The sequence below is a fragment of the Saccopteryx leptura genome, chromosome 1 (genome assembly GCF_036850995.1).
Source record: "Saccopteryx leptura isolate mSacLep1 chromosome 1, mSacLep1_pri_phased_curated, whole genome shotgun sequence".
Classification (NCBI taxonomy): Eukaryota; Metazoa; Chordata; class Mammalia; order Chiroptera; family Emballonuridae; genus Saccopteryx; species Saccopteryx leptura.
Window position 1 is genome coordinate 386,235,248 of NC_089503.1, and position 15,366 is coordinate 386,250,613.

General features: G+C 59.1%; 2 protein-coding genes across 9 annotated transcripts in view; both read right to left on the bottom strand.

The window, feature by feature from the left end:
- Window positions 1-375: 375 nt before the first annotated feature.
- Window positions 376-3,310, bottom strand: ZBTB9 (zinc finger and BTB domain containing 9). Of its 3 annotated transcripts, XM_066359640.1 has the most exons (3): window positions 3,064-3,310; window positions 2,398-2,874; window positions 376-2,178 (listed from the first exon to the last, which is right to left on the bottom strand). In XM_066359640.1, exons 2-3 carry the CDS (start codon window positions 2,782-2,784, stop codon window positions 1,351-1,353), a joined length of 1,215 nt encoding a protein of 404 aa, XP_066215737.1. In that variant the 5' UTR covers window positions 2,785-2,874; window positions 3,064-3,310; the 3' UTR covers window positions 376-1,350. The 3 variants fall into 3 exon arrangements, with proteins under 3 accessions (XP_066215737.1, XP_066215735.1, XP_066215736.1); XM_066359638.1 differs by having other exon boundaries at window positions 376-2,874; window positions 3,064-3,309; XM_066359639.1 differs by having other exon boundaries at window positions 376-2,874; window positions 3,058-3,309.
- Window positions 3,311-4,723: 1,413 nt separating this feature from the next.
- SYNGAP1 (synaptic Ras GTPase activating protein 1) overlaps window positions 4,724-15,366 on the bottom strand; it is a 33,472-nt gene continuing 22,829 nt past the window's right edge. The window contains exons 14-20 of one of the 6 annotated variants that reach the window (XR_010748145.1): window positions 14,968-15,009; window positions 13,555-14,620; window positions 12,982-13,155; window positions 11,280-11,491; window positions 10,218-10,308; window positions 9,347-9,426; window positions 6,610-6,647 (exon numbers count right to left, since the gene is read on the bottom strand). Coding sequence is in view for 3 of the 6 variants with exons in the window: in XM_066359641.1 (XP_066215738.1) it covers window positions 6,501-6,647; window positions 10,218-10,308; window positions 11,280-11,491; window positions 12,982-13,155; window positions 13,555-14,620; window positions 14,968-15,009 (1,732 nt within the window). In the remaining 3 variants the exon portion in view is untranslated. Of the gene's footprint in view, window positions 6,648-7,285; window positions 7,403-9,346; window positions 9,427-10,217; window positions 10,309-11,279; window positions 11,492-12,981; window positions 13,156-13,554; window positions 14,621-14,967; window positions 15,010-15,366 lie in introns of those variants that run through there. The other 5 variants (XR_010748147.1, XR_010748146.1, XM_066359641.1 and 2 more) reach the window with 5 other exon arrangements.

The following is a 15,366-nucleotide window of genomic DNA, read 5'->3' on the forward strand; positions in this document are numbered from 1 at the left end:
TGGTCCCACTATGCAATTACTCTCGAGCCTTCAGCACCTGTTGTCTCAGCTCTGAAACCCTCTCACCAAAGCCACTCATTCAGGCCCTGGCTGGGTAGCTTGATTGGTTAGAGCTTCATCCCAAAGCACAGAGGTTGCCGGTTCAATCACTGGTCAGGGCACATGCAGGAACAGATCTATGTTCCTATCTCTCTCTCCTTCTCTCTCTAAAATCAATAAACATTTTTTTTTTTTTTTAAGCCACTGGTTCAGAGCAGCAGTGCTACATTGAGAGCATTTTGGGTCAGTGGCCATGTCCTGAGTTCACTGGTCACATTGCAGTCACTGTGATCAATATATGTGATTAGTGAGGGTCAAAAGTAGACAAGCATAGGCTATTGAGGGAATACTCTTTATTAAAGAGGGTTCTAGGACTTACACTTGGAATGCTCAGTTTGTTAGTGACCAACTACAACAGGGGTCGGGAACCTTTTTGGCTGAGAGAGCCATGAATGCCACATATTTTAAAATGTAATTCCGTGAGAGCCATACAACGACCCGTGTACGTTACACATTATCTAATAAAAATTTGGTGTTGTCCGGGAGGACAGCTGTGATTGGCTCCAGCCACCCGCAACCATGAACATGAGCGGTAGGAAATGAATGGATTGTAATACATGAGAATGTTTTATATTTTTAATATTATTATTTTTTTTAATTAAAGATTTGTCTGCGAGCCAGATGCAGCCATCAAAAGAGCCACATCTGGCTTGCGAACCATAGGTTCCCGACCCCTGAACTACAATATAAAAATAAAGATGTTGGGAAGATATCTACTGGTGAGAAAGCAAGTTATGACCTGAGGGGGTTCTGGAGACATAACAAGGAATGTACATAAAAAAGTCTGCTCACATGTCAGCAATGAGGAGGAGAAGAAAAGCTTAGAGCTTAGTCTCTCAGTCATTAAACTCTAAAACATATCCCTAGATGGAGACCAGCTCCTTTCATTCCTTACAGCGACTGAATGAAACATTCATCACTACAGCTTTTTGCTCTAACTCTTCTCTCTTCAAAAAACTTCTAATCTGAAACCTGGTTGCCTGTATCTGTTATGCTCAAGTGACCAATTTACATAAGGCCTGTAAATGACTTTTCTGTAAAGTGACTAGTAGAAACCTGGAGCGAGATGAGAAATCTGAAGTTTCCATATCTGTCAGGTTGATGTCCACACCCAAGAACAAGAGGCCCATAATTTCTCTCTCCTCTTGGCATGGTTACATGATCCATGAGTGGGGTGCCGTGGCAGTGAGGGGTCAGTGTCCAGCAGCAGCAGTGGCTCTTTTCCTAGAAGTCAGTGTATGGCCTTAGCAGTCACTTGTAAGTCCAGTGAGCGGTGGCCCAGCCCTGGCCTTTGCACAGGTCCTGGTGGCGAAGGAAACAGGCGTGGACTCGGAACCGACGGCCACAGTGGGGACAGGCGTGCAGGGCACCTGCGTGGGTCTTCATGTGCTCTGTCAGGTGGTGCTTCAGCTTGAAGCGCTTGTTGCAGATGCCACAGCCAAAGGGCCGAAGGCTAAAGGTCAGCATAATGTGCCGGTCACGCTTTGGTTTCACTGCAAAGCGCTTCCCACACAAGCAGCCAAAGCATTTTCCATCAGCAGGGGGTGTCCCCCCTAGCTTCACAGGCCCGTGGACAGCCTGCCCTGCTCCCCCAGGCCCCCCGCCCCCAGACAGGATTTCATTCCCATGGAGATCCACTGGCTTCCAGGACGGACCTCCGCCTCCGCCTCCTCCTCCTCCTCCAGATGTTGCCCCTGCGCCTGATGGGGGCAAGAGCCCTAGCTCTCCATTCCCTTCGGTGTCCCCTCCGGGAAACGCCGTGCTCTCCTCCTTGACCCCGCCAGACTGAGTTCCACCTCCTGATATCTCCTCCTTCGGCTCAAAGGGTTCTTGTTTAACGTAGAAGATTTTGGAGGGCAGCGCAGAAGTAGCGGCTGGAGGGTCCAGGGGAGGAGCACTCCCGTCCTCCGGAAGCCTACGGGAAGTGGCCGTTTTGGGCAGGGAGCGGGATCCGCGGGTGTGGGGAACCCCTGATACCCTTGCACGCTGAGGAGTCTGAGAGATTGTGGCCGACGCCTGGTCTTCATCATCGTAGTCTTCCTCCTCCTCCTCCTCTTCCTCCTCCTCCTCTACTTGGATCTGTAACACATCCCCCATATCACTCGCCTCCCCACCAGCAGGGCTCTGCGTGGAAGCAGCAGACTGCGCAGGAGTCGGGAAAGGAGAAGAGCGAACACACCAACCTCCTGCTGAGGATGTGGTAGAAAGCAGCGTGTGATAAGGGGTCGCCCCTCGGGTTGAAGTCCCATTACCTGAGGTCTCTAATTCTCTAAGAATCTCCGAGCACTGATCGACTACCTGCCACATCTGGAGGCCACTGGCCACAAGCAGGTGGGCCGGGAGTGCATCCAGAGGCAAGCGGAGGCGCCCCGAATAAATAAGCTGGAGCAGCCCCTCGAAGGCATCCGCTTCGATGACGCTGGGCAGGGTGAGACGCGGTGCATCGCCCAGAAGAAGTTTGTCGTGGAAGTAAGGCGAGGCGGCGGCCAACACGGCTTTGTGAGCCCGCAGCTCCCGGCCCTGCACCAGGAGGGACACATCACAGAACTTCCCCTCGAGCCTGTGACGGTTCAGGGCTTCCAGCAGCAAGGAGCTATGTTGGGGGAACTCGATCTGAATGGTCCGCGGGGTGGGGTTGCAGTTCGGAGGCGGGGGCACGGCAGGCAGAGGGGTCGCGGTCTCCATGGCCTCCTCCACCAGGAGGCCCCAGAGAGGATGGAGAACAGGAGACGAGATGCACGGGAGACCGCCCCCACCCCCCACGTCGGAGGAAGGCTGCGGAGAAAAAGAGAAAGGGGGTCACAGAAGCTCTGAATAAGGGGACCAAGTCGTCGCCTCCAACACCACCTGCCTCCCCCCTCCGCCCCGACACGCGGAAACTTTGCCGGCGGATCAGTCCTCAGTCCCGCGCACCCCCGACCCACCCACCCACCCACCCACTCAAGAGAAACAACGCACACCAACCGAGGCTGTAACTTCCAGGGGCTGTGGAAGAAGATTAAGGAGGTCCTTCCGCCGCGAGCCGCACTGCCCCGCCGGCCCAGGACTGCTCCCGCCGCCGACCGTCCCCCCTACGTCGCCCACCCGGTCCAGGTCCTGGGGAGGTGCGGCCGCCGCGTCGCCAGGACTCCCTCCGTAGCTACCGCGCCGCCCGGGCGGAAGTCACCGCCTCCCCCAGACGCCAGCGCCGGATGCGGTGGACGGGGCTAGGGAGAGCCAATTGGAGGCCTACATGCCTCGTGTTGATTGGCTGCGCGGGGGAGTGGGCGGTGCTGTGACAGTGCTGGCCTCCCGAGAGGACTGCGCGGGCGGAGGGGCGAGCACACGCGCCCCGCTAGGTGCTAAGAGACCGAGATTAACTGGGCGCCTAGCTGTGTGAGCTAGGCATTGTCCTACCACCCTCAGTCCTACCCCCGCCTTGCGAGGTTAGGTGTTGCCATCCTGTTTTCTCCAGCTGGCATGTGGTGGGTCTAGGACTGGAACCCAATTTGCTTAGGAATCGTGTTCTTCTATTTCACATGGAAGCATTTAAACCTTATTTCTAGGTAACTTTTCTTTAGAAAAGTACGTATATAGGTAGATACTTGCGATCTTTTTTATCACATATGCTGTTCCCTGACCTCTTTATCCTTGGGGTTCAGTGGGGCAATGGGAGAGCTGGACTGGGTGTTTGTCAATGCAAACCTGTTAAAAAGCAGTCAACAGGTCCAAAATGGAGTCACTTGTGCCAAGCCACGTTAAGGCTTACTTAACCTAATTGCAGTTTCACTCTCCCTGTAATGTAACCTTGACCCATCAACCTGGAATTCTCTGCAGTACTATTGCGGTAATCCACCTGCTAGACTCCTTTGGTGCCCCTTAGGAGGGTGACCTTGCCCAAAACAACGCATTCTTTGCTAATAATTCCCTTTTCTCACCCCTTGCCGCCTTCAAAATGTTTTCCCTTCCTGCAGCTGGGGTGAGCGCTCCTATTTGTTAGACGGGACGCTGCCCAATTCATGAATCGGTGAATAAAATCAATTAGATCTTTACATTTACTCAGTCCAATTTTTTTTTTAACAACCCTGCTCTAAAACAGAATCGCCTGAGTGGGAATGATATTCTAGGGCAGGGGTCTCAAACTCGCGGCCCGCATGCGGCCTGCCGAACAATTTTGTGCGTCCCGCAGACTAATCCACGAAGTTCAAAATATTTTGGATAAAATTAAGTAAGCCTAGGGGCCTACTTGTATTTTTCATTTCTCTAGCATCCTAGCTAGATATTAGTTAGCTTAGTTAATAGCAGTTGTGATGCAAACTAGTTTCTGGTCGTTTTGTGACACTGAGTAAACTGCATGTACGATTGTGCTTGTTGTACTGATTTTTTTTTTGTTTTCAACTGCAGTGAGAAAAGTGTTGCGTAACAGTTGCCTTTTGTAGACCTAGTGCGGCCCGCCTAAGGGCTGTGATTTTGCTCTGCGGCCCACATGCTGAGTTGAGTTTGAGACCCCTGTTCTAGGGGGAGACTATGGCATCACACAGGGATAAAGAGTTTCTCCTAGATTGTCAAACTCCTCTCAAAAAGCAGATGTCGTCACCCTGCTGGTCCTTCTGCAGGTCCCAGCCTAGGAAAATCAGCATGGTGATAAAAGAACAATGTCCGTTTATTAAACATGATTTTCCTGTTTCACCACACACTCCAGAAAAAAAGGAATTGGGGCTGGGAGTCGAGAAAAAAGGGACAGTGGTGGGGGGCAGGAAAGGCAGGGAGTGGGGCTGGGTGGGGAAGGAGAACGAGAAAACAAAATAAAACGGGTAAGAAGAGCATCTCCTTACCCTTCCGGTGGTGGGTGGGGAGGGCAGCGTCAGGGGAGGGGCCAGGAAGCGCTGTACACAGGGGTTGCCCCCAGCCCCCACACACACACCCCAGATATGTACAGTACAAACCCCAGATAATTACAACAGCCAAATAAGAGAGGAGGATAGGGGGTCCTGGGAGGGTCTGAGGTTGGGAAAGCAAGGAAAAGGGACAGGGATAAAATTTCACATATTTACAACTTTTATATAAGTATAAATTTGGCCCCGGCTGGGTGTATGTGGTTAGGGGTAGGGACTGAAAGGGAACTGTCCGTACAAAAGAAAGAAGGGTGGAGTCTGCGGAGAGTCTCAATACCAAACGCAAGAAAGGAGGAGGGGGCAAGGCTGGGGAGGGGACAGCAGTCCAGGAAGAGGGGGTTTCAAGGAGGCGCTTCTCCCCTCCCATGACCTATCCACCCCAAACCCCAACCATCCTACCTCCCTTATCCCGCCAGAGCTATATGTACAGAGAAACACGGAAAAATTGTCGAGCTGGCGGAAGAGAGGGAGGTAGAGGGAGGCTGGGGTGGGCGTGGGGGGGCAGGAGGGGGAGGATGCGAGTAGCCCAGCCCTGTCCTACCTCCCCCAGGGGACAGAGTCATGGAAAGGGACCCCAACACCCCTCCCCCACACAGGTCCCCCCACCCTAGGGGAGAGAGACATGGCTTTTCCTAGAGTAAGTTCCCCCCTCCCCCTGGGAGTTGAGACCAAGAAGAGAGGGACGGGCAAGGGGGGCTGTGTGTCACGGCAGGGCAGATCAGCGAGTCCGTCCTCCCCAACACACCCCCTCCTAAACCCTGACCCCTCACCCTCACCTCAATTCCACCCCACCCAACACACTGGGGGAGGGGGGGGCATCAGTCCCCTCACCCCGCTCTGGGACCAGCCAAGAGCAGATCAGGTGTGGGAGGAAGGGGAGACGAGTCCCTTTCCCCCCTCGCCGCCCCCACCCTGCCCCGGTGGCCCCTCCACCCCATCTGGGTCCTGGGTGGGGAGGGAGTCATTTAAGAGTGGTAGGAGGAGAAGGAGTTTGTGCGTGCTGAGCCCCCCCAGACGCTCCTGAGAAATCAAGGGGTAATAGGGCCCCCTCACCTGGGGTCCCCTCCCCATAACAAGGGGGACAGGGGAGGCCAAAATGGGGCGGTGGAGGGGAGTTAGATTGTCAGCTCTGGTTACTGCTAAAAAAATCACCCTGAAGTTGAAAGTTTGGAGGTGCCACACCCCCAGGCTGGGGGCAAGGGCCTGTCCCCCAGTGCTCAGGGGAACGATGAGGCAGAGGATGGGGATAGCACCCCGGAGTGAAGGGGTCAGTGTGGGGGTAGGTCGTGTCCTGGGGCAAGGGTCCCTGGGGGTTCCAGGGGGCAGCACCCCAACAGGAAGAAAAAGGGGCAGCTGAGGGTCCCCACTCTCCCTCCTGGAAACGGTGCAGAGGAGGTGGGGGGCTGGTGCCCCCAAGGAGGCGTTCAGGGAGGCAGTCCCGCTGTCCTTCGGCGATGTCCAGTTCTGGTGGTTGGTGCTGTTCCGGGGTGGGGTGCATGGGCAGGGAGGTCTGTGATGCTGTGTGGGCTAGTGGTCTGCGGTGTTTCGGAACTCGCCGTTCTCGGTGATCTGCAGCCGGGGTGGAGGGGGCGGGGCTGGGGGGGCCAGGCCGTTCCAAGGTGGGGCCAGTGTCACACGCGGGTTTGTTGGACCCAAGGGGGGAAGCTGCCTCTCCTGCAAGACACCAAAGAGGAGAGCGCGGACTTATTGAGACGCTTCGCAGGGCGCTGGCTGTCAGCCCCCTAGCAGCAGCCTCCCCCTAGCCAGCCCAGGCCTAAGCCACGCCCCATCCCACTCCCGGTTCGGGTCCCAGCCCCTCCTGTTTGGTTTCTCACCTTCAGTAGAAGTTACATCTTCTGGGATCAGGAAGAGAATCTTAGCCCAGAGAGTCACACCAAGACACCAGTTCCAAAGACGCAAGTCCCTACCTCCTCCCCACGCCACCGCCCAAACCTAACCCTGTATGTCCCTGGGCCCAGCCCACCGTCCTCCTCTTGGAGCCCCTCCCAGCACACCCCCAGTCCCAGGTAGGAACTCCGTGTTGAGGGGATGCGGGGAGGCAGTACAGCAAAACCTCATTAATCCAAACCCCCATGGATTTGGAATTTTTTTCATAATTTGAATAAAAACTGGGCTTGAGTTTTCCTTTGTGAAGAAAAGGGTGTGCTAAGCAAATTAATAGTGGAAATGTGTACGTAGGAGGAAGATTTAACCTATACCAGAAAACAGACTTTTCAATCCTGTGTATTCATTCACGCATGCTCCCTGAGGGCCTCGAGCGGAAAAGCCTTGATTCATTGAGGTTTACTTACTGTATATATTTTGAAGACATGCATTTCATTAAATAGACACTGTCATTCAGATTGTCACTTATTCAGAGTGGCCATCTTCTCAAATATAACATTCCAAATTAGAGAGGTTTAACTGTACTGGGGGGAAAGGAAGGGGATTCAGGGAAGTGATGTGGGAGGGCTGCCTCTCTCGCTCCGGCTAACTAGACGTTCGGGGGGGTCTGCTGCGGGGACACAGCGTACCCCAAACTCTGCCTCCACAGGAGGCAGAGAGGCTCGCTCCTTCCCACCCCGTGTCCCTCTTGGCCCCTCTCCCTGGGCTCCCACTGAACGGGTGAGGGCTACGGCCCCTACTCCCGCCCCTGCTCCTACTGCCACCCTGTTCCGGGCCCAGCTCCTGGCCCCGCCCTCTGCTCTGGCTTTTCCTGCTCCGAGAGGAGCAGAGTACCTTCCGTACTCAACTTCCGGTCACTCAGGTGGCTTAAAATACAGGCACAAAATTAATTTTTAAATGAGCGATTGGGTTGTTAAGGGACCAATACCCTAAAAGCGGTTTAGCAAAAGCTTCAAAATTAGGTCTTGGGCCACAGGGAATTTAGGCTTGGCAACCTAGTTATGCCGGCCTTATCCCTACAGGACACGAAGACCGTCCAGGTGGAAGCTCCCAGGTGAGCTCGCCCTTCCAGATCCGTGAGCGCACCTCTCAGAAGGCGATCGAAACCCCAGCCACAAGCAGAGCTGCCTTCTAGGCCTGCTGAGCATCGCACATTTGTCATCCGGCAGCGAGAGAGAAGACGGCGTGGGGTAGGGGACCGCGAGTATGGTGGGAGCGGGGGGCCGGGGGACCTCAGAGCCCCTTCCCTCTGTGTTTGCTGGTGACAGCACACAGGCCTGCCCGCTACACCCCCACGGGCCCAGATTTAGAAAGCAGATAAATTAGGGTGCCATTATTCATTTTATAAAAGAATTCACTGCAGGAGTCCTTTAAATGGTGAGACCCCCCGGTGCCTCGTGGCATCTGTTTACAGATCACCAACTCCTCTGAGACTCTGGGCAGGCAGAGTTAAAATGCCAGTGTGCGGAGCCACTGCCCACTGCAGACTGATGTCACAGAAAATGAAGCATCTCAGAAATGATGTCTGTGGCCGACAGGTCTCCCTTTAGCTGCTCTTTAGGTATGGCTGTGTCTGGCGGGGACACCGGGTGGTGGGACAGGGGAATGAGTGCATGTGTGGCCCAGGGTGTGAGCTCCCACAGGAAGAAGAGAAGTCATTAGCATGCTGCCCCGGTGTCCGCGCCTGGGAATCAGCATGGCTGCGGAGCCCACGGTCTTCCCGAGGAAGGCGTGTCAGCCCGGGCCCAGCTGGCACACCACATGGCCAGTCCACGTCCTAACATCTGTCATGGCTCCTCTCTTGCTCCTCCTCACTCCACCCACCCTGCCTGCGGCCCTGACATCTCAACAGCAGTCTTCCCAGGCTCCCGAGAGCCTCCCTAGTTAAGCTAACGGGTTCCTCCTGCTTCCCACCCGGTGGGGCGGCACAGGACCCCGGCACGCTCACCCTCACAGATGGAAGGAGAGAGAAGCAGGGAGAGGCGGAAGGAAGGGGGTCAAGAATAGAGGTTCAGGAAGGAAGACGAAACCCCAACCTACCTGCTGTGGTCAGAACAGCCCCTCTCGGCAGGGTCCCCACCCCGTCACCACTGCCACCCCTTAACACCCCCCCACCAGCCCAACCCCCAGAACACCAGTGAAATGGGGGATGACAGACGTACACTGGAGAGGGAGAGGGAGGAGAGGGGGGGGAGGACCAGGGTCTGGAGGAGGCTGGGGGCAGTGTGTTGGAAGGGCAGTGTGATCTGGGGGTGCGCGGGGCCTGTCCGGGTGGACACCTGGCGTTGGTAAGGGACACCGAAGCGATGGGAGGCAGAGGAAGTGCTCTCTCTCTGGGCAGTGCCGGGGGCGGGGGTCTGTGCAGGTGTCAGCAGGGCGCAGGGTCACGGAGGTCTCTCGGGTGTGGAGGGCAGTAGTGAGGGGGAGAGGCTGTGGAGAGTCGGAGGGCAGTGGGCTTCACGACCAACCTGCAGTGGTCCGGAGTCACCTCCCCCTGTGTCCTCCGCCCGTGGTCAAAGCGGAACCAGGAGAATTACCTGATGAGGAGCTGCAGGGGGAGAGAGCGGGGTCACGGGGTCAGGAGCCTGGGAAGGGGGGAAGCCGGGCCGTCAGAGCAAGAGGAGGGGTGTGGGTGGGAGTGTGGGGGGCAGGGGGCAGGAGTGGGGCCCGCAGAGCAGGCTGGTGACGAGCGAGGGAGCAGCAGGGAGGTGCAGAGCTGACAGGTGTGAGGACCAGAGCCGGTGCCAGGCTGGAGGAGGCTCGACCTAACTGCTGCGGGCGGGGGCGCTTAGAGAGGGGGCCACGACCTGAAGAGTCAGGAGAACTTTGTGGGGCTGCCCAGGAGTCAGGAAAACTGGGGAGCTAAGAGAACAGGAGAGGGAACCCCAAGTCCCCAGGGCGCCATCCAGAGCCTGGGGGAAGGAGAACTCAGCCGCCCGTGCTCTATCTCCGTGAAAGGCGGCTCCTGGCCCCCCTGGGCTACGGAGAGCGGAGAGCGGAGAGGAAGCTAGCTCCCTGGCAGCGCAGGGGGGCACTGAGGGCAGGGCGCCCGGGCTGGGCGCAGCCAGTCGGGGAGAGGGGGAAGGTTCTGGTAGGTCCTGTGGTGCGGAGGGGAGTGGGAGAGACGGTGGGAAGGCACAGGGTGGGGGCTGACACTGCCAGGGGTGACCAAGGCACAGACGACGGGATGAAGATGGGGTCGCAGAGAGACGGACGGACAGAGGACAGCGGGAGAGACGGCGATGGGCCTGGCTGGGTGCCGGTGCCGTGAGTGCACAGAGGACCGTGGGATGGATGGGGATGGGACACGGAGAAGATAAATGACATTGTAATTTCCACCTGAGCGTCGAGCAGCCTCTTCTTGGGCTCTGGCAGCGGCTCAGCCATGGTGGGGTGGTCCCTGCGCAGCTCCTCCTCCACCAGCATCAGCCTGAAGGGACGGGCTTCAGTGGGGTTAGTGGCGGGCACCGACCTGCCCGCGAGCTCACCCCAGGGCACCTGGCAGCTCTCCGGGAAAGCCTCTGCCTCCTCTCCCCGCCCTGTCCCCTGTCCCCTGTCCGTGTTCACCTCCCTCATGGGGCCCTCACAGAACGCTGCCGGCCAGACGCCCCCGGCCCTGCGTCCTCCCACTGGGGACAGTGCCCTTCCACGGATCCTCCGTGCCTGAAGACCTGGCCTCTCCGTTCCCCACTCCTCCTCCTGGGCGCCCTGCTGTGAGGGGGACCTACAACCATTCCTGTCCCAGCATCTCCTGCCTCTGACAGCAATTTCAAGGTGATTGCTCATGAAGGGTGACAATCAAAGGAGTTTTCAAAGAAAGTTTCACATGAAGCCTTGTTCTTACTCAAAAACATTTAGAATGAATACAATGGAGCTGGCTCTAATGGGAGTGGGGCCGGAGGGTCCCACCCAGTTCTTAGGATAACCGAGGCCCTTGCTGGGACACGTCCTTCAGTGCCCAGAGCTCTGCAGAGCCGCTGAGAACATGCACAGACTGTAAAACACAGGGCATGCCTTTTCTAACGGAACACCCTTGGACGGCTGGATGGGATGGCCAGAGGCTGCACTGGCCGGGGACCCTGCCTAGATTCGAGCTGAGTATCATGGGCTGGGCTGAAAGTGACCAGAGGGGAGTCCCAACCTAGGCTGGGGCATTCAGACATATAGTGACGGTTGCAGAGTCACAGGAACCTTTGCCAAGGACTTCAGAAGTGACTCTATCAAGAGAAAAGTCGGGATGTGGCACAGGGACACCTATGGTGCTAAGCCAGAGGGGCCGCCCTGGGGGTGACGGGGGAGTGGGAGTAGGGCGGGCTCTCCTCCTAGTGTCTGGGGCGGGAGCTCACTAGCTCTCTGCGACCTCAGGTCTGCCTGGCGGCCCCTCCCCGGGCCGCCCCTCACCTGCCAATGATGCTCTTGATCTGCGAATCCTTTTCTACCTGCTGCTGCCTTAGCCTCTTCTCGCTCTGCTCGAGCCGGGCCTGATACTGCATCAGGATTTTGCTGGTCTGCTCCTCCTGGGACAGGAGCCGCCGCTCGTACTCCTCCAGCTTCCGGTTGGACATGTGCAGCCGCTCCTTCAGCGAGTGGATCTCCTCCTCGTACTCCTTCACCTGCCCGCCGGGCACAGGACCCCGCGCCGTGAGGGGCGCCCTGTCCCCCTGCCCTCCGCCCCCAGCCAACCTCCACGCCTGCTGATCGCACGTCCGCATACACACCCACTTTTCTGAAGGCCCTTCCAGGAGCCGAGGGTCCCCAAAATGGAGTGACGTCACAGACTCCCACACCGAGAGGTACAGACAGGTCCTCACACGCACCCTCGGACCCATGAGGACCCACATGGGAAGCTATGCAGACTCACTGACACAACCTGAATGACTGTACCCAGAAATTAAAGCTAAGGGGACACCTCGGCCCCAACCCAGGCCGCAGAGCAGCCAGGGGAGACCAGGAAGGAGAGGCGCTGGCTGGGGAGAGGGATGGAGCCGGGCTCTGGGCTTCGCTGAGTCCGGGCCCAGAATGGACCGATGCCTCTCCGCGGGTGACCCTGGAACGCTGAGGCTGGAGGAGCTCAGGAGAGCCATTTCATCTAACCTGTGCCTCTCAAGCCTGGAGCTGTGCTATCTGATACAGCAGCTACCAGCCACGTGTGGCAATTTAGAAATCAAATTAAACTAAACTGGTTCCCCAGTTGCACTGGCCACACATGGCCGCCAGCTATCGTATTGCACAGTGGAGATTACTGAACACTTCCCTCAATGCAGAAAGTTCTAGACAATACTAGTCTAGTGGCTTCCTCCACAGATTCTTCATCTGAACTAGAAAACGGAAAAGGTGATTGAGAGACTATTGTCCCTCTCAGACGAGCACACCCACATAACCACCCCCCGCCGCAAAGGCCACGGGAGAGGAACTCCCCTGTGGGCTGGGCCTCGCTCTCCCGAGGCGCTTGCTGAACCAAGGCCCTCTGAATCAGTCCCCATGTCACCGCAGCTTCCCCCCGGAAACCGCTCTCAGCGCCCCGGCCGCACACAGCCTCATCCTGCAGCCGGCTCTTCATCTGTTCGGGCTCCTGGCGCAACGGCGTTCCCCAGGGAACTTCCAGTCGAGCTCTCTGAGTGCCCCAGAGCTCTCCTGTCTGCTTGCGGCCACCACCAGCTGCCAGTCTGCACGGTCTCGCCGCGCACGGCTGATACGCACCACGCTGCCACACCAACCCTGTCACCCATGCCCACGGGGCAGCGCCTGAGTCAGCCGGTCACCACTTGTAGTTACAACGCAACCCTGGGCCGTCCGTGGAGCCGGGGCTCGTGTTCCCCCGAGGAAGGACACGAAGGCAGGCCTAGCACGGGGCGGGCTTCTCCCCAGATGACCCACGACGTGTGTGCCACACAAAACAAAGCTGGGACTCAGTGGTCACGGGCTGGCAGTGTCTGGTCCCCCCACCCCCGACAGACTGACGGCTTCTCCAGGGAGGGGCCACGTGTTTCTCTCCTTCCCACCCTAACTACCTGACCCTGGCTGGTCCCCTGGGCCGGGACGCAAGGTCTTCCCTGCGGGGGAAGGGGTGGCTCAGGGGATCGGGCCGGCGGGGCCGGCGTACCCTGTCCAGCCGGCTCTCGTCCATGGACTTCGAGTACTCCTTGAGCTTGTACTCCTCCCGCTCGATGTGGGCGCTCTCGATGTCGGCTGACAGGTGAGGCATATTGGACACCCAGGCCACTGTCCGCTCGGAGGCTGGCATCGTGGGGTTCAGTGTGGATGGCGTCTGAGAATGCTGGGGTCGGGCAAGGCGGGGGCAGACAGAGAGGGGAGAAGTGGGGGGGGAGGTGGGAGGGGGAGGCAGGGCGCGTTTAGAGCCAATGCGCTGCCTCGGAGAGGGGAGTCCCAGTTCTGCTCCCTGGCCCTAGCTCTGACCACTGTGGGAGTGCCATTCAGGTCACCTATCGGGCCTCCCCTCTGAGTGTGAGCTCCATTCCACGAGGGCAGGGACCGCTGGCTGTCATTCACTGCCAGATCCACGGTGCCCAGTGCGGCCCGGGGCCCAGGGCGGGCGCTCTCCACTGCGTTTCAAGTGCAAGGAGGGAAGCGAGTCGGAACTGGAGGCCACGAGCTCTAATCTACCTGCACCTCCCACAGCCCTCTCCTCCTGCCCGCCCGCCTCCCCCCCACCTACCTGCTTGGTGATGGAGGGCTTGAGCCCCCCACCCCCTCCGCTGCCCCCGCTGCCCCCGACGCTGCCCTCCTTGCTGAAGCTCTGCTGCCGCGGGCGGGCAGGGCCGTAGCTGGGCTCTGGCGACTGCAGCAGGTTCCCGCTGGAGGGCCGGGGCTTCTGGGCGGCACTGACCGTCAGCTGCTGAGACTTGCCCCTCTGCAGAGGAGGCGGCTGGCCCCCGCCGCCCCCGCCGCTGCCCCCGCCACTCCCACCACCAGGCCCCGCGGGGGCGGGCCTCTGGGGACCGATGGTGATCTGGGGGGGGGACAGCATGTGCTGCAGGTTGTCCTGGAGTGAGAGCTGCCGGCGGCTGAAGTCAGTCCCCGAGGGTCCAAACTCGTCACTATAGCTGTGACTGTGAAGGATGGAGGCGGCAGGGGGCTTGGGGACCCCTGAGGAGAGGTCCTCGCTCTTGCTATAGCCATGGAATGGGGCGAAGGTGTCCCCGGGGGGCTCTCCACCTCGGTGGTGGTGATGGTGGTGGTGGTGGTGATGGGAGGGGGGCGGGCCATGGCCACCACCCCCTCCGTGGCCCCCTGGGGGGCCCGGTCCATCGGCAGCCATGTGGAAGAGAGGGTTCTGGAAGGAGAGTGGGATGCGCAGTTGCTGGGCAGGGACACCGTCCGTGGTGACCCCCATCTGGCTGAGGCGCATGCCGGCCGCCGTGATGGAGGAGCCGCTGCCCTGGGAGAGGCGTCCGGCAGGCGCAGGCCGCAGCCCCAAGGCGGCTGTCAGGGAGGCCTGGCTCGAGTGCAGCAGGTCCCCGACGGCAGCCAGGTTGGACACGCTGCTGCTGTTGAGGCGGCCGGTGGGCCCATCGCCCTGCAGGTCCAGCATGGAGACACTCTTGTTGACACTCAGCATCTTCTGCTCTGGCTCCGTGATGTCCGAGCTGCTGGTGCAGTAGGCTGGCGAGGACCGGGCCAGGGGCGGGCGGCTGACGTAGAACAGGTCTTTCCCCCCGCCAGGTGGCGGCGGGGGTGGCTTTTCCTTGGTTGGGGAGGGGAGGCGAGCCATGTCCATGGAGCTGTCGGGGGTGGGGGGAAGGGGCACACAAGCAGGAGGTGAGGCCCAGCAGCTGGCTGTGGGGCCTGCTGTGGTCCGGCCCAGGCCTCGAGGTGAGCGAGCAGCGGGACCCGCGGGGAAGGGCTGTGGGGACGGCGGGAGGGGACACGGAGGACAGGACGGGCCCCTTCAGGGGGCATGAGGCCTGGAGGAGGCGGATAGGGACAAGAGGGAGGATGAAGGGTAGGTCCAGGCGGATGTGGACGACATGAGGGCGCGTGGAGGACAGGAGAGGAGGGAGGCGAAGGCCCCCGGAGCGGGGCAGGGGAGCAGACAGGAGAGGAGGGCGGGGAGGGGAGAGCCCCTCACCTGTTGAGGCCTCGCGCCATGAAGGACTGAAGGTCGATGGAGCTGGAGAGAGAGGTGGAAAGAGGGGCAAGCACAGACAGACAGAGAGGAGGAGGTGGGGCGCAGGCGTGGGCAGACGGGAGGAGAGGCACGGATGGTGGGATGGCAGTGGCGTCGTGGAGGGAGAGACATGGCAAGGGGACGGACAGGGCGGGCATCCAAACCATGAGCAGCTGCTGAGGCGAGCACTGCCCGCCCCTGGCACAGCTGCCCTGGCTCGGGGGGCCCTTCCAGGGTCGGGGGCTGCTTCCCTAGCACGGGGTCACGGGGAGGTCTGTGCTGGGGGGCTGGGCGGTGCTGATCTACAGCCAGCACAGAGATATCAGAATGTTTGCACAGCACATGGTTGACCCAACCTGT

Coding starts and splice junctions, on each gene's coding strand:
- ZBTB9 (XM_066359638.1), bottom strand. CDS start 2,784: ATGGAGACCGCGACCCCTCTGCCTGCCGTGCCCCCGCCTCCGAACTGC.